The sequence below is a fragment of the Apostichopus japonicus genome, chromosome 5, assembly GCF_037975245.1.
Source record: "Apostichopus japonicus isolate 1M-3 chromosome 5, ASM3797524v1, whole genome shotgun sequence".
NCBI classification, from domain to species: Eukaryota; Metazoa; Echinodermata; class Holothuroidea; order Aspidochirotida; family Stichopodidae; genus Apostichopus; species Apostichopus japonicus.
Window position 1 is genome coordinate 10,007,037 of NC_092565.1, and position 20,377 is coordinate 10,027,413.

The 20,377-nt window shown below is 39.1% G+C and overlaps 3 protein-coding genes across 9 annotated transcripts in view; 1 reads left to right on the forward strand and 2 right to left on the reverse strand.

Annotated features, from left to right (window-relative positions):
* LOC139967592 (uncharacterized) overlaps positions 1–732 on the reverse strand; it is a 63,662-nt gene extending 62,930 nt beyond the window's left edge. For 2 of the 3 annotated variants that reach the window (XR_011793049.1, XM_071971553.1), the window contains exon 1: positions 58–731. Coding sequence is in view for 1 of the 3 variants with exons in the window: in XM_071971554.1 (XP_071827655.1) it covers positions 58–88 (31 nt within the window). In the remaining 2 variants the exon portion in view is untranslated. Of the gene's footprint in view, positions 1–57 lie in introns of all 3 variants that reach the window. The other variant, XM_071971554.1, reaches the window with a different exon arrangement.
* A 1,964-nt stretch (positions 733–2,696) lies between these two features.
* On the reverse strand, positions 2,697–17,584 carry LOC139967590 (uncharacterized). 3 transcript variants are annotated; one of them, XM_071971549.1, is made up of 5 exons: positions 17,114–17,584; positions 7,272–7,455; positions 6,750–6,939; positions 5,932–6,017; positions 2,697–5,323 (listed from the first exon to the last, which is right to left on the reverse strand). In XM_071971549.1, the coding sequence occupies exons 1-5, from the start codon at positions 17,166–17,168 to the stop codon at positions 4,624–4,626; spliced, it is 1,215 nt and encodes a 404-aa protein (XP_071827650.1). In that variant the 5' UTR covers positions 17,169–17,584; the 3' UTR covers positions 2,697–4,623. The 3 variants fall into 3 exon arrangements, with proteins under 3 accessions (XP_071827650.1, XP_071827651.1, XP_071827652.1); XM_071971550.1 differs by lacking the exon at positions 17,114–17,584 and adding an exon at positions 8,257–8,415; XM_071971551.1 differs by lacking the exon at positions 17,114–17,584 and adding an exon at positions 8,257–8,409 and having other exon boundaries at positions 7,272–7,446.
* The window catches only part of LOC139967589 (exocyst complex component 6-like), a 41,772-nt gene continuing 33,948 nt past the window's right edge, over positions 12,554–20,377 (forward strand). The window contains exon 1 of one of the 3 annotated variants that reach the window (XR_011793048.1): positions 12,554–13,066. Coding sequence is in view for 2 of the 3 variants with exons in the window: in XM_071971547.1 (XP_071827648.1) it covers positions 12,918–13,066 (149 nt within the window). In the remaining variant the exon portion in view is untranslated. Of the gene's footprint in view, positions 13,067–17,754; positions 18,047–20,377 lie in introns of those variants that run through there. The other 2 variants (XM_071971547.1, XM_071971548.1) reach the window with 2 other exon arrangements.

Genomic DNA, 20,377 nt, shown 5'->3' on the forward strand with positions numbered 1-20,377 from the left:
AGCCTAGGCCTAGTTCTGTGAACGATCTAAGGCCCACTTATGAACGTTTTACCTTACCTTGATATCGTGTCCCATTGTCGTTCAGCATCTGATGAAAGTTTTGGGTTTTCCACAGGTATATGGTGAAAATACCACTTGTCGTGGTTTTCACTGGTAAAAGTGATATTACTTTTATTAGCTAAATGAACTTACTGGCTTACTACGGTGCAATGAACTTGACTGATGCTAGTATTATATAAACCTAGGCTATACTGAACATTGATTCAACGGTCGATAGCACAACTGCAAGCTTGACGCGTTCCATTATAGCAAAAAGAGCAATTCCTGAAAAAGATGTCTTCTAATCATAACTCAAGGTCCTTATCGACGCTTTACCTGAAGGACTGCGTGTGTTTCTAATAACCGATAAATACGCGATGGAGGTGAGATCGTAAAATTTTACAAACCCCATTCAACGACAGATTTAGCGTATTAGATATACGCACTTTGCAGTGAGGAATCGATGTATCATCAGCAGACGACACAACTACAGCACTGCACTGAATACTATACAATGAAATTATTATTCCAATTCAAGTGATTGATTGCTTTACAACTACAAGTACAAGTCCGTGAAAATCATCTTCGCACGGATCAATATACTAGTAAGGAGCTCTTTATGTGAAATTGAGAATCAGAGGTTCTAAAATACAGCTCCAACTTCTGACGATTGACGTTTCAGACATTAGGGAAATGCTGCAACTAATTTTTAACAATATCTAGACACAAACAAACATTAAAATATTTTGATATATATATCTAAATGTCAGTTTAAAAGCTCCGTAGACTATAGATCTAACGCAATGCTTGGACCAAAGATCGAAACGCCCTCAATCCCTTAGTAGGATAAAGAATTGTGAGAACTGAACGGTGGCGCTATCAAACAATACTTGATTGTGTTTTTGTTCATGGTAATGTTAAATTTTTAAATAAGAAGCATCGAACAATTTTCAATTGCTGAGAGTCGATATGTAATTATATATATCATTATTTTGAAAGTAACTTGTTCACTTCCAAAATGTACGGAAATGATCATTGTTGCAAATTTTCTAGTAAACAGAAATTTAATTTATATTATTTACAATAGTGATTGTATCACTTTGAGGGGACCTTAACTTTCCATGTTTTAGTACTACTCATTTTGTATCCGACTTAAAAAAGTCGTTGTCACGCTGCTGAAATATATTTATTTAATTAAATTAATATTGATTACCATCTCCACGTTTGTCATAGCAGGTGCTAACTAGGTCAACTTTGATTCGAGGGGAAACCAGTATTTGAATGTTTTACAACTTGAATAAACCCGCACTTTGTAATTACATTATTTTCAACAAAAGGCCACTTGCGCGTTACATCTCAACAAAAAGGCATTTTCTTATCAAATAAGAAAGGGACACTTTTGCATTACCAAAATTGCCACAAAAAAAAAAAATAGTTTGTCAAAAAGGGTCACTTCTCATTTATGAAGAGGTACTCTTGATTTTTCTGTTTTCTAAAATTGGGAGCACACACTCACCTACCGTTTTTGAAACTTCATTTCCGGGTCTCGAGTTTGTCTCGATAAGCAACTTCATTCCCTTAGCATCGTACATTTTTTTTGCCATCAACCTATGTGCTTCTTCCATCTCCGTGTCAGGAATATAGAGAGAAAACAAGCATACATACCATAGCTATGATTAACTACCTGTGGGTGAGATTGTGCTCTTGTCAATTACCTGATTGGCGCGGCCAAAGAAATTTTTCATAGCATCGTCATTTCAAAATGTATGGGAATTATTTTTAACTGCTGAAGGGGAACACGGGTTATGAAAATTTGGACATATCGGTGCTTCGCGTGTGACCAGTGCAAAGCTAGAATCTCTTTTCAACCAGCTGACAACTCTACAAAGGTCTAGAGCATTAAGGAAGGCAATGACACGGACATGAGATGAAAGGAGAAAGAGAAGGGAGGGGGAGGGGTGAGGGTCTTACGATAGGAAGGGGGCCAGGCATTCAGAGTTGGTTAGAGAACATTTAGGTGTTTCCTTTGGGAGCAATATGTTCATTTATAATGGCCGTGTGGTGCTAAACCAAAACGGAAGAATAACAAAGTACGGCCAGGTCATTTTTGATGTCAGAACTTGGATGGTGCTCAATAAAAAGGAGAGGTATGTTTTAACACCCTTCCTCCTATAATGATCAGTGTCAACAGATCTATGCTCTAATACCGTTTTGTTTGATCCCCTCCCCCCCCCCTTCCCCGACCCATTCTCAGCAATTGGAATGGAGGATGGGGAGAGATTATCACGACCAAAATAATATAATAAATATTTCACATGTTGGAATAACCAAAAAAATTTTACCTTGTCTCTAATCTGTGAACATTGCCTTGTGAAGATATAACTACATGAAACATTCCTATGAGGATGAGGTGAGGGTAGGCCAGTGTCCGGGAGTGGATGTTTAATCACTTCAATGAGATGCTTATCTAAAGTAAAATATTAACTGTTGATCTAATTTTCAAGACATTTCCATTACAACTTTGTACGAAATATTCATTTATCGATGTCTGTTTTCAAAGACACTGCTCTAATATGTTTAATCGGTATAAAGAAGTGTATTGTACTTAGAAACGATCTCAAGTAGTAAATTTAGGCATAAAGTTACAAACGGTAGAATTTGGCATTTTCAATAGTATGTATTTCATATCCTCGAAGAAGTTACTTTTCATTGTCCCCCCTACACCCCCTTCCCCTTAAAAATAAACAAATTTGTTTCTGAAGTACCAATTCGGCATAAAGTAATTAACTTCGTAATAGAGCAAATACAAATTTGGAATGATCTATCAAAAAAGTTGAAGTCTATAACTTCAAAACCCACATTCACCAGACATTTGAAAAAGGAATTTATTAACTTATACTAGTATTATATAATCTATTCACGTATCCATCTCAGCATCATTAGGAAATTATTACTGTATATTTAATCCTTACGTATAAACTGTATTATATATATTTGTACATTTTCTCCCAGGGAGTCTCCTACCTTGTTAAGTCTTTTTAAGACTTTATAGGAGACTTCCTTTCCCATCGTACACAATTGGCGATAAAACAAATAAATGAATTAATAACTGTTTAATTCTGTGATTCTGTTCATTTACTTCCTCAAACAAGTCACTGATCATCCCGGCTGATCATCCTGACTGCACTCTCACCAAGGGCGGCGGAACCGGGGGGGGCACGTGCCTCCCACTTTTCCTCAGAGTTAAAAATGTGCCCTTTTTCTACATAAAAATTGAGGTGTCTCAAGTTAGCAAGAGGCCAGGAACCAGAATGAACACTCGGGAAGGGCCGTTTCCGGCCATCTGAGGGGTTTGTAAAACCAAAATTTTTCTTGTATGCTCCGCGCCAACCGATGGTGGCGCTCCGCTCAGATAGTCGTGCATACAACTTTGCAAATCCTGGCTACGCCCCTGACTTTTAATGAATTTATGTGAGTCAAACTCAAAGCTATTTCGAATGGAAACAATTTGTTAAGATATTAACAAGAAATAAACTCTAATTCGGAAGATTCCTACATTAGCAACTAGCATGATTTCACCTCATTTGTCTCAATAGAAAACTTGTTCCTTGTTTCCAATTTGCACATTGGATATTGCAGTGCTAGTATGCATATTTTCCTTGAGGGGGGGGGGGGGGCGTTGATGGAGTGATGTGTATACGCAAATAAGATAATACAATAAGAGTTATAAAGGGTACTAAATATCAGGCTACATCAGTCCAATCGAATTTCTGCAAAGTGCCCTTTAATGTCGGTGCCCCCCCAGATTAAAAGTGCTTCCGCCGCCCTTGACTCTCACCCCCCACCCCCACCCCACCAACCCCCCATTTAAAGAATCAATTTTGTTTCATGATCTGTTTAACTACATCTGCTTTTTCACTATTTTAATATTCTAACAAGAGTACTCATTGTCAGTATATCCTGAGACAAACTCTTTCATGGGACAAAAAACTGAGCTATATTCTAATATAAATACAAACTGGTTTTAACATTCCAGCATTCCAGCTTGTTCCTCTGCTGAGAAATATTCTATGATGTCATACATGCACTACTGGGTTAAGTTCTCCTTCAAACTGACATCATGTCATCCCAATTAAGTCAAGCTCATGAGTCTGGTTTGTCGACCTCCCCCTCAAAGTCTTCTTGGGTTCTTGCTCAAGTCCGGTCAAGGCCCCCATGAATCTGCAATTCCAGTTGACTTTAGTGGCTGGGTCAATGACTTGTCTTGTTTGGTACAACGTTGTTCTATAGTAGCCTTAGGACTGATTGTAAGTCTTGGACAAAACCAGGAATTTGGTTTAGAAGAGAATGGAATAATAAAGTCTTCAAGAACTGACAACAAAGTTGAGTGGGGCCACTACAAGAATTCTCCCTGATTTGAGTTCAGTCGGTGACTGGAGTCACTTTTCTAACCTATGAAGAATAACTTCACAGATTTGTGTGGGTCGTTCCATTTTGGATATTTGCTGACTTGAGTAAGGACTCTGTACAACACTGACTGAAATTTAAATTTTCTGTTCTTTATTCTAATTATCTATGAATTCACTATCGACTCCCTCCTACGTCAGAGTCATCCTCGTCTGAATTTAAACAATTTCCTTTTCTCTTTTGCTCCCTTTTGGCAAATGAAGCATTCACTTCATTATCACTGTCACTATCTTCGCTGTCCAATGCTTTGCCCTGTTGTGATCTGTGGTGCACTTTAAACCGTAAGCGTCTGTTAATGCTGATAGCAGGTGCCTCCTCGTCACTGGACGGATCCAGATCAGGGTCTTCGTTTTTCGCTTTGCCTTCAAGCGCTGGCTCATCGTTTACTTCAACTAGTTCTGTCTCTCTGTGTGGACAGGTCTGACCTGTTTCTATTTTCGCATGTGAACGCTTCCGGTCCGAGTCTGCTCCTACATGTGAACAGAGTTTGTGTCTATTGATATTTGTATCACCAGATGAGGAACCAAAGGAATTGTTCTGATCCGACGACATATTATTTTCTTCAATTCCACTGCTGCTTTCCGAATCATCTGCAAGAGGTTTCTTTTTGTTTTTCTCTATTTGGTTGAGATTATCAATTCTTCCTTCATCCTCTGTTGTGTCATCATCACTGCCTCTCATTTTCTCACCATCATCAGATGTTGTTCCACCTAAGCTCACTATTCCTTCTTCTTCGGATGTTGTCTCCTCGCAGCTAGATTCATCCACAAAATCCTCGGCATCGTCACTTTCTATAACATCTTTCAAGTCCGGTTCACTGTCGATGATGTAAAATAGTTAGCAAAGTAAGTCAAAGATAACAACAAAAACATCAAGAGGTTGAAGCAGAAGGTTGCATTGCAATACCCAATTTCCATTTCCGGCCAGCTTCACTCAAGTTAAAAACTGGTATACAACTTTTAAGTGTTTCCTTGCAAAGTGCTTGAAAATGTTGCTCATTTCAATAGTGATTAGTGACAGACGGTTGTCTGATTAGTCTTTACGTTTTGATTATTTAATTTATTTTAGCCTGCCCATGAAAAGATTAATGCCAGACAACATGACCAGAGACCAGGACCAAGTCTGTTTGATATGATACCAATGCAGGGTAGCCCATCCTGCTGTCCAAATGATTTTGAAATTAGATCAAAATGGCTACAGGGCTTGGTTAATCACCAAGGACTGGTATTACCAATCGAGTACTGATATTACTAAGCGAGGACTGGTACTACTAATCGAGGGATACACTTTCAGTTTGTGACCCAGATATCTTTTTGCAGCTCTTACCCCAAATTGCCTTTGGTAAGTGTAAATTCATTATTCATCAGTTACAATCTGCCTTGCAGGCCCTATATGATAACTACAACAGATTGTTGTTACTCTTACCTTTCAAGAATTTTCTTCCATGCCTCTTCCTTATCAGGTTTGTGGTATTCTTTCTTTGCTTGTTTTCTAAGTCTCCTTGATTTTCTCTTAAAACCAAAAAACATAAATAAAGAAATAAATGAATAAAACATAAATAAGTTCATTTGAAAACTTGCTTCTATTATATTCCACAATCTGGAATTGCAGCATAATGCAACCAAGCTGAGAAGGACATAATCGTTTGTGGGATTTTAATTTTTTTTATTATTATAAGATAAGCACTGCTGGACTGCAGTGATTATCTGTTGTTTTGATATTGATTCAACTTTGCTTTAGGGAATTACATCTTCCTCAACTATTAACTACTCCACAAAAGCAATAAACAGTTGCACAACTGTGCAACACATATTATTATTAAGCTAATTGTGTTTTCTTTTCTCCCCTTCATCTATTATACCTTTTGTACTGTAAATTTGTACTGTTAATGTTTCAAAAACATTCTTTGCAAGTAGACTTGGAAAATTCCAGTCGGAGAGAACAGGATGCATTACATAAAATTAATAGACCTTTGTCCTATTTCAAGTGGTGATAGTTGCCAATGGTTTGGGATTGATAAAGTTCTCTATATCAGACAACGAAAACATATTCTTCAGGTTGTCCCAACACCGGCAACCTTTTTTCTAAAAACATTTTGTTTACATTAAAATGCACTGAGGTAGATCTTTCAGGTCAGTTAATTATGATATTCTTCTTTCAGAAAAATTTATCATCAGAAAGATTGTCCATATTAAAAACATCAAATTCTCTTATAAATCTGCACTATATATACTATTACTAACCACTTCTTCCTCTTCAGAATCTGAATCTAGAGCTCTTACTCTCTGTCTTCTCTTCCTGTGACTGGTTTCAAGAACATTCTTTCTTCTCTTTCGTTTGCTAGTAGTGGGTGTTTCAACTATGAAGTCGGAGAGGCTTTCCTCATCTTCAGAAAACTCTGGTAGATCGTTCCTATTGTTGTACGAATTGTGCCTTTGAAAGTGAGATTGAAACCAGAAAGGAAATAATTTAGACACTGTTCAAAAAGCAAACCAAGCTGACCTTTCTGAGAATAACAAGGCTTTAAATGTTGACAATTTTTTAACCTCAAAAGACTCAATATTGTATTTACTGTACCAAGTACTTCAGTTGAGGGTGAGCATTCCATTGTGATGGCAATTTACTGAGAAAGCACCTTGTCCCCCCCCCCCCCAATAAAATCTTGAAAGGGACAAGAAGAAAGCTTTTCCTTCCAGTTTTGCAGCAGCTTTGCATGCATAACTTGCTTATAATATGACTGAGTTCACAATGTAAGTGTTACTTACTCTTTGGTGAAATCATTGATTATCTTCCTTGGCTTAAGGTGACCTAAGTCTCGATATGGTATTGCCTCGATTTCATCCAAGACGTCATCTCTGCTTGGCATTCTAAACTCCCGTTTGGACTTCTCTCTTAATCTGCCTGAATGTCTTGGTGTTCTTTCAGTCCCCATAATTTTTTCTTTTAAAGCTTTTGAATTAAAGACCAAAACAATATAAAAATATGGAGGAAATATTCCAAATATATAATATTACTTGAGCTGAAAGTAGGCCAAGAGAGAGCCCAACCAGGTATGGGCTATATCATGGACAATATTCTCTTGTAAATGATCTTGCCTCCTAATCTTGGTGTTTTATCAGGATTATGAAAAATGCTGAATTAATCACCAATGTATGCTTTACATGGCGTTTTGGTTACTTGACCTCACTAACTTAGCTAGCTAATGAACTAAGCACAAAATACACAGAGAAATGCAAAAAAAGAACTAAGTAGTAGTATGTGCAATGTGTCATGCTCATAATATGGTTACCTTGTTACACCGTCGGTTCGTTTATGCATAGGCCTAGCAAAGTTCAAGACGAGAAAAACTGCCTAGGCCTAATTTGGAAGTTATGTCTGGGAGCTGTCAATTGCACTCCAGTGTCAATTGAAAATCTGCAATGCCGACTATGCCGTAGCCTAGTGCCACTTTGATCTGAAACTTGTAATTTTCTCTGTAATGTACTTTAATATTTCCAATGGGAAATATTAACAGTGCTGAAACTGATACCACTGCCATAAGTTCGTTAGGTCTAAGGCAGTAAGGGTAACAAGTAACATTATCAATTAGCGTACTTACTAAGCATAGACACTACGAAGTTCGGACACCTTAAACTTAGTATTTAGTAGTAACTACTTAGTAATATTACGGATGAGTTAGGCTAGACACGGTCCTTAAGTTCCCAAAGGTTGCCTCAATTCAATACACAAAACAAACATTTCATATCTTACATGCGTTAGTCTCAGATCCAGGATGAAACAAACATCACAATTTGTGTCAAGCCTTAGCCGAGTAAAGACCAAAGATTGTCCCTATGTACAACTACTTACTGGCCTAACAAGGTAGCCTAGGCTGCATAGCCTTGGTAAAGATCACTGCACTGATCTACTCTAGTGTAGATCAGTGGTAAAGATTGCGCATTTGCCGCGTTTGGGACAAACATGAAGCTAGAATAATATTCAGCACTAGATTCAGCCCTTCTATGCAACAGCTATTCAGCACATTAAAGAATTACATCGTGATACACATAGGCGTAGTAGGCGGAGGGGAGGGGGTGGGTTGGGGTGCAGCTCCCCAACCAAAAATATTTGTGAAAATTCGGTCAATGTGCTGAGAATTTTCGGGCACCTACTGAAAGAAATATAATTTGCAATGTGTTTTTCAATGGTTTAATTGATATTATTACTATCATTATTATTGTAACGACTTCCCCAATAATTATAACCAAATTGGAAGGATAATAACACGGCAAATGATTGTATGTTATTGGCATGCGATGTAATAAATGCTGCATGCCTATATTATATGCACATCAACACGGTGAACGCGCGCTCCGCCCAAAAATCTGGTTTTATTCAACAAAAGTTTCGGGCAAGTCGTTACAGCCCCCCCCCCCCCAGGCGTGTAGCCAGGAATTTGTCAAGGGGAGGGGGCGAAAATTTAGACAAACTATCTAAGCGTAGCGCCGTGATTGGCGCGAAGCGTACAAAAAAATTTTGGCTGAAAATGCCTCCCAGATCGCTGGAAATGGCACTTCCCAGGCCTTGTAAGTTGCATCTTAGCATTTTCTCTTTTGAAATTACTAGCGATATCACAAAAAACATTTAAAAAAATGCTCATGGGGGGGGGGGGGGCGGCTGCCTCCTTCGCCCCCCCCCCCCTTGGCTACGTGCCTGCCCCCCCCAAAATGGGCTCCTATGCCTATGGTGATACACATCAACAAGCAAGGGACATTCGAAGAGTGCTTAAAACGTCATTCTCTTCACGCACTCTGTTCCACAATCACAACGGAAGCAGTTCCGTTATCATTAATTGCGTAATAGTAACATATCATCAATATGGGTCTCATCTCGGTGGAACTGAGTTAATGTGGTATGAATCTGAAGATGCCGTTGAATATGAAGCTGAATCTGCTGAAAATTGCCAGAATTTTGCACAAGTACTTTCAAAATGGTTCCGCGAATTTGTTGCGGATTTTACTGTAATTCGCAGCTATAATTAACTCTAACAAGCAATCTTGTGGCACCATTATAGCTGTGTCTGGTGCCTCTGTACAACATTTACCGTATATCACCTCTTTGCTCTAATGTGGTGCAGTTCTTGTGGCTTTCAGTCAAAGCATCACATGAACTGCACGTAGTAATGATATGACAATGAAATGTGTCAGTGAGGACAAATACTACCATGAGAGAGTATGTAGTAGTATACACCGTTCGCACCTGTTTTGAGAGTGGGGTACGTGGGGGTGGGAAGGGCTAAATGAGGAGGTAAAGGCCAGGGGGAAACGACGAACATGTTTATGAAGCATTGTAGGACGTATAAAAGAATCATTTGTAGAAGTATTTTATAAAAAAAAATTTCGGCCAGTTTCTCACTAAATGTCATTTTCTTCAAAATGGTTTTGACTAAGTTTCCTGACATATCAATATAATTACATATAGGTTTGACATTTTAAGTTGTAATTACGACTTATGTTGATGATAGTTTCTCGAAATTTTGACTTATATTCTCCAAAATATTACTTTTTACTAAAACCTACGACTATTGGTAACAAAATTTCGATTTGTATTCTCCGACATTCCATTACTATCTTCACCAACTGTCGACTCAGTGGCGTATACAGGACTTAAAGGTCGTGTGTGTTGTAGAGTCCTCCTGGTCGGATTCAAGGTGATCGAATAAGATTCAGACGGTAGCTATCGGTTTATTTACATAGGCAGTACCCTCTTTTTACTAGAGGGCGCAATACAACAATGGCCTTAGTACACTACATGTGTGCGTGTGTTTACATTGCACACTGATGTAGGACAGTGTGACTCACATACACCAGCACACGTGGGACAAAACTGTGTGACCTACCGTTGTGGGACGTCCCACAACTGAATCACTGTTACTGTGTACTATGCAAATATCTTACTTAGTCAATCAATAATAATAAGAGCCCCACATTGGTCTTTAGTTTCAGATGAAAGTGGTTATGCCTCTCTCTGTAGATTTCAGGATTGCGCCCTTTAACCTGTTCTGTCCCACAAAATGTTGATAATGGAATCACTGATTTTTCACATACACTTGCAGGATATGATACTTATTGGTATGACTTATACCATATTTAACCCCCAACAGCAGCATATGAATGTGTTATTAGAGAAATTCTATGTTTGACTCAGAAAAATAGGCTAATATGACAAACATTCTAACAATGCCCAAAATTATTTGGGTATTTACGAGCTGACATTCTATTACTTAGTACTGTATATGTGGTGACTATTGTATTGTCGTAGTGTTTGGCCAGTTGCCTAGGTCTAAATTCCACATGAGCGAGGTGAACAAGTCTATAGTGTCGCCCTACTCCATTCTATTTTATGCTGAGCAGCAGGTTCCAAACAATTTCATAAATAGTGCAGTTTGTGGGAAACTGAAAACCAAAATAATTTTGCAGACCCATTCTCTGGAGGGTTGGTATTTTGCACCACTTTTGGGCACCATGGGGAGGGGGGGGGAAAGGAAAATTCTGTGGTCAAATTCCCAGCCACCCTCATAATAAGTTGTGCTCCCTAGACTACTGACCCCAAATTTTGTATTTCTTTTAATTACCTATATGAGCGAACCGAAAATGCTATGAATGCACATTATATTCCTATTTAGTACATTGTGGATAATCGGGACCACAAAATTCCCAACCAGGACCTGAGACCCCTAACGTCAATTTTTTTAGCGATCCCCACCCCCACGGGAACTTTTCTTTTGACCTAAGGTCATACCAATTCAAGGTGGCGGTCACTAAAAGTTAACCTAACCCCTAGGGTTAGCTAGTGTTAGCTTGGGGTTAACATACTCGACTGATGTATGTACACGAAATGGTTTTTCGAAATAAAAATTGATGTCGTCATGTAACTCGATGAGTACTATCAATACCCCTCTGGGAATGAGGGCGCTTTAAAATTTTACCTAGGGTTGCGTTTCTGCGAGCGTAGGAATAGTTATCAACCTGTAAATTAAGCCGAAGACTAATCACGTCATGATGTACGAAATAGGTGCCGTTGTTGTGACCATTTCGTTCTGACCGGAAGTGACGTAACCAAACACAATGTGATCGATTACTCAAAACCTAAATGATCAATTGCCTTATAAATAACAGCAAATGTTCTTCGTGACAACTTACATTGACTATATATGAGTTTAAAGTTTATTCCTTAATATAATTAACGGAATATGCAAATATGCTGAAATTGATATGACCTTCATCAATAGGATGTAAATGACGGGGAAAAAGTTTGAAGAAGCCCCCCTCCCAAGATTTTCTTGGGGGGAGGTGGATCCCCAACAATTAAACCCCCTGCAATTTTGGCGCCATTTTGTCGAGGGAATAGTACTGGTGTAAATATAAATTTCGATCCCCCACCCCCCGGGGAAGCATTTTATTAATAATATTTGTCAAGTCCCGACTGTCCATTTTCATAAGGTCTCGATTATCCACTCTCAGGTCCCGATTGGGTAATTTGAAGTCGCAATTGAGAACTTCCATGTCCCGATGGCGCTTTTTCAGGTCCCGGTTTTCCATTTTCGTACCCCGACTGTCCATTAATGGACTTTAAAATTTTAAAGTCCCGATCGTCCATTACTTGGTCCCGATCGTCCGAATGTCTGAAACCCTAACCCTGTCCCCTAACCATAACCCTACAACAGAGAGACAGAGCAGCAAGTCACATGTTAATCTTATCTTAATCTGGGGGAGGGGTCTAAGGGGAGGGGGTGTCCCCCTCCCCTTTGGAATTTTTTGCATTTCCAGGTGGCCTCAGATGCAATTTGGTGCAATATAGCACACTTCAACACCCACTCCATTTTGTAAACTTAATTTTGTATTTTCACCTGGCCTTAGATGCAATTTGGTGCTCCAAATGAGATTTTTTTTTTCTCATTTGGAAATGAAAAGCGGTTTTCTGACTTGCGGAGCGGGGGGCGGAATGATACTTCCGCCCCTCCACATTTTTCACTGGGGGGGGGCTGGCGCCCCCCAGCCCCGGTTCCTACGCCCTTGCAGAAGGCCCATTTCCAAGCGCCAGATATCGTCTCAATTAAACAGAGTTCCCTTGTCCAGGGGTCATATTCCTTCATTGGTCCCGCATGCGGGAAGCTGGATGGACCATATGGTGTGGCCATAATCTGTAATTTGATTCTGGCATCGTAGAACGTGAGTATGACCTATACTAGGGTTATGGTTGTTGTTTTTCACTGCACTATATCAATATCGCTTTTGGTAATGTTTACTTTGAATTATCAACAAAGATCACAGATCGTGTGTAGTGGAAGTTAGCACTGGTAACACTACTACTAACGTTAGGCTGTTAAATGTAATATTGACATAAATGATCGTCATACCACTACATCAAAGATGACAACTGACGCACAGAGCAGGTGGAAGAAAGCTGGGTTAGCTATTACATTTGCCAGTATGGTGAGTGAGGATGCGGCCGCCACCCATGTCTCTAATCTTATATCATACATCGAAACATCAGAAGATCCGGCTGCGCCAATACTGAGGTATGGAAATGATTCATCTGGACATACACGTTAATTCAAGGTTTAGCCTAAGCTGTGTCTAACTGTGCAAATTGATTAGGTTCATGTACTTTAACTTACAGGATGAAAACCATTTGGTGTAGCCTATGCTATACTGCAATCGTATACGACTGGTACTGTAAGAAGTAGACAGCTAGCCCAATGCAGGCTGATCTGGGCGGAAGTGTATCCCAGTGATTGGCCTATAAAGTATAATTAGAGTATGTCACCGGTTTGTGACAACTGTGGGAAGAAAAAAACTGAACAGGAACAAAGAGTAAATAATATGGTGGCTGGAGGAGACAAGTTTGGGAGCAGGGTGGAGGTGTGTGTGCATGTATAAGATTCTTTCATTGAATTGTTTTATGAGTTTGAATTCTCTTGGGCCGGACAGGGTGAGTTTGTGTTTGAAGTTATTTGTCCTATTGGGCATATTTTGTCTGTGTTTTTCTTGTTATGAGCGTCTTCATTTCATAAATCTTTTTTATTCCTTTGGCACCCCTCAAGTAACCTGTAATTATCTTTTCATCCGTGGACTCTATCCCAACATATTTATTTCATTCCGACCCCTGGAGGCTGTTTTCGTTAAGTGAAAGCGCCACTCGACCTTACCCCCAAATAGTATGTATTTGTTACAACAACATTACCCTGACTTAAACCAGCTTAGTGTTCTAACATAGGCCTAATGTATTTATGACAATTATATAGTTCTGTAACTAACATATCATGTGAATCAGTGGATCATTGTAAAATAATGTTCATCAGAAATTTGTCTTTAAAAGGAAAGCCTAGTAGTGGTAGGTTTATGTTCTTTAGTACGTTATGAAGAAATCTTGATAAAGGTTAATTTTCATGCAAAGACTAGTCAAAAGTCTAAACCTTATTAATGTGCAGTACTTTTGAGCATTCCTCTGAAATTGCATCATCTCTACTTTTAACTGTAACTAACTTGAGGTACTGGTACAGTACGTATTTCTGAAACACAGTTGTCTCATTCAAGCTGTGTGAAAATTTCAAAGTATGGAAATGACTGGCTTGAACTGTGCAGCATGGAAAGAGATAATAGCAGACATTTGGATTGTTATCACCCATTCCCACAAAGAGGCTTTGATTGAGACATATGTTAGGCCCAGCGCTAAATCCTCATAAACATGTTTCATCATTACCATTGAACAAAGCTGTGTTATAGTAACTTTTCTTTCAAAAAGAAGGAAATTTACGAAAGAAAAATGCATCCCTATTAAGACCAGAATGACAACGATGTTGGGTGGAAACCGTACCTCACTGGCTGTTACCTTCCTTCTTCTGCCTCTTCCATATAACTTGTACAGTTTGGTGATTATTTGAAGTTGATGCCCTTTGGTACAGGTAACAGACCTCTAAAGGAACTTGAAGCAAAGCAGGTGCAGGTACGATGTTACAGTGTATGTGCTGTGCATTGACAGTAGGAATGTACTGAATAACATTCCAGTATTCTTTGGTAATATTTAATGATACAATTAATTTCTTGAAAATGGATACAAATTTAATGCACATTGCATCAGGATGTTAAAGACTAACATATTGTACAGAAAGACTTGATATTGGCTTTTAAAAATACAAGTAAATGTACACTGACCATGATAAATTCAGTGTTTCTGCATCCGTTTTTATATCTGTGTGAAGTTAACTGACTTTTTGCAGCTCATTTGGATGATAAACCATGGTAACAAGTAACATAAATACTGTAGTATAGTGTTATTATACTGCATACCTGTACATGTACATAAGCCTAGTACTGTGCTCTTCTGTACTGTACTTACTACAGTATACTGAGGTTTTAACTACAGTAACTACAGTGTACTGTGGTTGTAACTACAGTATACTGAGGTTGTAACTACTGTAACTACAGTATACTGAGGTTGTAACTACTGTAACTACAGTATATATACTGAGGTTGTAACTACTGTAACTACAGTATACTGAGGTTGTAACTACAGTAACTACAGTGTACTGAGGTTGTAACTACTGTACATAACTATGTACAGTATACTGAGGTTGTAACTACTGTAACTACAGTATACTGAGGTTGTAACTACAGTGTACTGAGGTTGTAACTACTGTAACTACAGTATACTGAGGTTGTTCATGACATTTAGTTTTATCACATCTAGACCAGTAGTGGTGATGGTCATAGTGTGTAGTCTGTTATTACTGTACTGTACTGCTGTAGTAGCTGTACTGTACTAGTGTACTGTAAAGTATGTGTTGTGCACTGTACTGTACTAGTGTACTGTAAAGTATGTGTCATGCACTGTACTGTATTTGATAGTACTCTACTGTATACTGTCCTGTACTGTAATGCATTGTAGTGCAATTACTGTATTGCACTGTACCATACTATAATTAGCTATAATGCAGTGTAAGTATACTATACATCTTTTTTGTTCTCTTAAACACAAGAGGCAGTTAAAATTCTTATCTAGGATATATAGTATGCTAATGTCTTTGCTACATGATATCAGTTTTATTCATCAAAGATGTCATCTTTAATCATTTATGCAAATAAGTTTGTGACTCAGTTAGATTAAGTATTTTGTAAGACTTACAGCCTAAGTTTTGAATGTAACTTTGGTCAAACAGAATCATAAAACAAAAGTATGCCCGGAATGATAGGATAGTGTTTTTCCAAATTAAATTGCTGGCATGTTGGTAGGCCACTGTGTAACCATAAGGTACATGTACAGTATGCATGATGCAGCAGAGAGTTCTGTTGCTGTAATTTTGTACAGTGAAAAACCCCACCAAAATTTTTTCATAAGCATGCCATAATATGCCGCTGAATACTAATTATGAATCGTATTTATATTGGTGAGACCCTAAATTTTCTGTATCTGTAAGAGAAAATGAGGAACCTGATAACGCTATACATTTTAGTGTTGTGAACATCACTGGTATATTGTATCTGAAATCAAATGTCAAATCAAAATGTCCGAATGACATCATCATACTTTGTGAGCCGAAACTTCTATTTGTTTTTGTTCTGTAATTTATTCACCTGTGATTAAAGTGTAGATTATACTCTTAATAAAAAAATGAATTAGGATATTAAAGCCTTAACTACTTAAATTTACACCTTACCTGCATGTACATAGACTGATAGTTCAACAAAAGTCATTTCAAATGGATCATCATTTAAAAAAAAACGATTATGAAAAGAAAGGAAAATGTTTAAAGCTTATAGTTGCTAACAAGACAGACTCTATCAAGAAGAAATGAAGGCTTCATCAATCAGACACACATAGTAAGTTACTATACCCTGGAACAACCATGCAGCTATAGTATTACTATACTTAGCTCAGTTGAGATATATGGGCTTTTTAGCTAGAAGTTTGAAATTGTGCTCACATTCCTCAATGGAAGGCCATGACTTCACACAATCTGCCACTGAATGATATTTTCACTTGAGTTATCATATATGTCTATAGCGTCCTACATAACAAGTTCTCTCTCTTGGAAGATCCTTCACAAAATACACCAGAAACAACATGCTACTGTGAGTATGATAACGAAAACCATCAATTCCCAAAATCATTTCAAGCATATAACATGTAACCTGATACGTATATTTGAATTCGTCTCTCAGACAGCTAAGTTCACAGTCGCTGTAAAGTTCTCCTATATAGACCATACATGCCCCTATTGTGTTTTTGCCCCATTTTCACCTTTTAGTGATATCGTTACAAATCCATATGACAATCCATAGAAGTAAAATGAGCAATCATGGTTTGGTGAGTGGCTCTGAACAATTGAAACTCGCACCTTTGGGTTAAGTTCCTTGTCGAAAGGAGACAAAGCAGAGTTGTGTCTTCAGTGAGAAAAGTGACCTATCTGTGACTGTATATACAGTTCTGTGTATGTACACACACACATACACACTGTGTAGGTGATCATCCCAGTGACAGAAAATAAATGTACATGATGAGATTGCTGGTACTTGGGATCCGCTGTGCACCATTATACAAACAGTTTTCAATCTCTAGTACTTACTGTAGATGCCATGTATTAGAGACGCATGCATAACTCTAACAAGGAAGAAGCGCATCAGTTTTCACTTCCCATTGAAGTCAGTTTCGGTTCGTCGTTCTCGGATGTGTGCAGTCGCAGTCTTCGATCAGATCTAGACAACAGATTCATCGTCGAGTATTATCCTGTGTGTGAATAAATTACAGAGCCGAGGAGGAGGTCAGGTTACGAAGGCTCACTTCCTGAAAAGAAGGGAGTGATTGGCTGGAGCTAATTAATAAGTTGTCTGTCGACACTTGGCTAGGATGTGCTTTTGCCAACGGGATTTTTCATTAGGGCTCATGGAGAGGAAAAGTGCGTGGTTGTGTGGTTTCCACGATTGAAGAGCTTTCACAGTGCATTATTTCTAATGGAGATCAATATTGTTTTTTAGTGTTGTGTGGGGTATATATCTCTATATAAGATACTGTACAAGCGATTCAATAGTACTGTGTGGATGTGTTGTGAGAAACTGTAGTCTGTGGGTGATTACATATCTGGATGATCTTAGGTGTTCAATTTGAACACAACGAGGTGGTTAGGAATTTGAGGGATTAGTTTTAAGCTTTTATTGACACTGTTGTGCGATTTAGTGTTTGCAGCAAACCTTTTAATACTAATTTTTTAAACGGATGTTGAAGAACTTATCCCCCCACCCCCCCCCCCCAAAAATAAATCTTCAATGATAAAATAAATATTTTGATCTCACCAGGTTTTCAGGTTTGCTAATTCTTGAGCTGTAGTAGGTTGTTATACTGTGTGAGAGAATATCCCCCCTCCCCCCCACAAATCACATTGTGTAATGTATATCAGTAGGGGAGATGACAAAAACACTGGGCCAGATGCAAACCCTGAATTTGATCGACTTATCCATGTGATTGAAGAGTCTGATTCAACTGCTGTTGGACAAATTTTTAGGTAAGAACAAAAATATTCTTCATAGAACATATATGAATATGTTTTTAGTTTTCATAGGAGGGGAACAAAGTACGGTTGATATGTCTTACAGTACAGTATATTACTGAACAGTGATATTTGTCGCAAACGGTTTCCAACGTTTCTTCTATCGTGTAGGCTCTATTCTGTAATGTTTTCTGTTATTTGCACTGCATGATATACTTGGGCCAATTTACAATGCAATGAGTAGCAAAGTTAGGCGGAATTTGTGTACATAAACGTTGTATGTTGTATGTACACTAGAGAAAAGCATTGGGCATGTCGAAATATTTTCTCCTTATTCGGTGTTGTTTGAATGCCATTAATATATCATGTACCCATATATGTAATACAGTCATGTCTCTCGTTTTCAGTGAGTTCCTGTATTAAACTGTATCCTATGCAGTAGTAAACAATGGCCGGTGTGACACTGAGGTACATATATAAAACTAGCACTTACAGACCAGTTATGCATGATAGTTTAATAACTCTTTATGCATGTACACACAGATATTGCTGTATGTAGGATTGTACTGCTATTCTGCAAGTGGCATACTTCTATAGAACTCACACTATTAGGTCATTTTCTTCATGTACTCACTACGTACTGCATTGCGGCATGTCGATCATTTAGGGAGGGGTGGAGGGAGGGAGCAGTGGCGGAGCTAGGGGTATTGGTCAGGAGGGGCGAGAATGGTCTGTAGGGGCGCTTTCGACACTATCTAAGCGGAGCGCCACCACGGTTGGCGCGTAGCGTACAGAAATTTTTTTGAGTAAAGATACTCCCTAGATCGCCGGAAATGACCCTTTCCGGGCCTGGCTTATTTGCAGATAAACGAAGAATAAATAGGTGTCATCGCCAAATTACACTAACAAAATGTGACAAATGTCAATAGGTAGATGAGAGCGCACTAAAAAAGTCAATAATCGCGAATAAGTAAAAATTGGTAAAGAGCTCAAAAGGGCGCCAGCAGTCCATTTGAGTCTGTCCCCCCATCTGCCCCCCTGACTGTATGGACGCTCCGCCACTGGGAGGGAGGGAGGGAGGGAGGGAGGGAGGGAGGGAGGGAGGGAGGGAGGGAGGGAGGGAGGGAGGGAGGGAGGGAGGGAGGGAGGGAGGGAGGGAGGGAGGGAGGGAGGGAGGGAGGGAGGGAGGGAGGGAGGGAGGGAGGGAGGGAGGGAGGGAGGGAGGGAGGGAGGGAGGGAGGGAGGGAGGGAGGGAGGGAGGGAGGGAGGGAGGGAGGGAGGGAGGGAGGGAGGGAGGGAGGGAGGGAGGGAGGGAGGGAGGGAGGGAGGGAGGGAGGGAGGGAGGGAGGGAGGGAGGGAGGGAGGGAGGGAGGGAGGGAGGGTGGGAGCTTTAGTTACAAAGTGACCTGTGGTATGGACATGTGATGTTTACTATACTGTGCACACATCTCCTGTGTACTGCAGGGTAGTTAAATAATAACTAGGGTAGCAACAGTTTTGAAAGGTTGGTATGAGCTTTGAGGTCATCTGAGGAGGAGACCAGGGTGCCAGTCATGTGGTTACTTGCAGTCTTCAGGGTGCACCTGTAGTGCAGTTCTGTTCCTTTATGTAGTACTGTTTAACATAGAGCTCATTTCTATTGATGTATACTGTAAAAAGTGTATGTTTAGATTGAATGCCGATTGATGACTTAAACTTTCACAGCTAGCTGAGCTTGTGTTTAATGCTGAGTAAGTGCCAAGTGTACCCCTGTAGCTGTATACATTACAACAAGCCTGGTGTAATATACTATTCAGATGTTGAAGGAAAAGAAAACTTTATCACTGCAATGTACATCAAAGGTTGGTATGATATCACTCAAAACATAGGGCAAAATTAATGCTGCCAGTGAACTGAGTGGAAAATAGTTGGGGATGTCTGCTTGCTGTGACCTTGCTTTTTGATGGTCGTGAAGACCCCTTAGATTTACACCTGACCCCCTGTACACTAAGAAAATTGATTGAAACAGGTCACTTTCAGCCGGGCAGTGCATGTTACTGGTTTTTATAGCAGATTGCAAACGTGTTTCAGCTTTACAGTGTGTTAACTTAATACTGGTTGATCGACTGTATCTTTAACAGAGAATAATTTAGGGTTATAATATTATGTACTTGCAGTTTTGAGGTAAGTGAAGTTTGCTTATACTGTGAGAGAAGGTTCTGGAAATGTTTATATGTTTTTGTTTTTTTTGGTACTAAAACTGTTATACTGTACCGTCATGTATCTGTATATATATTTATATTCCTTCATTTTTTACAGCATGATATATGCTATATTGGTATTGTATGCTAAACCAGTACTGCGTTC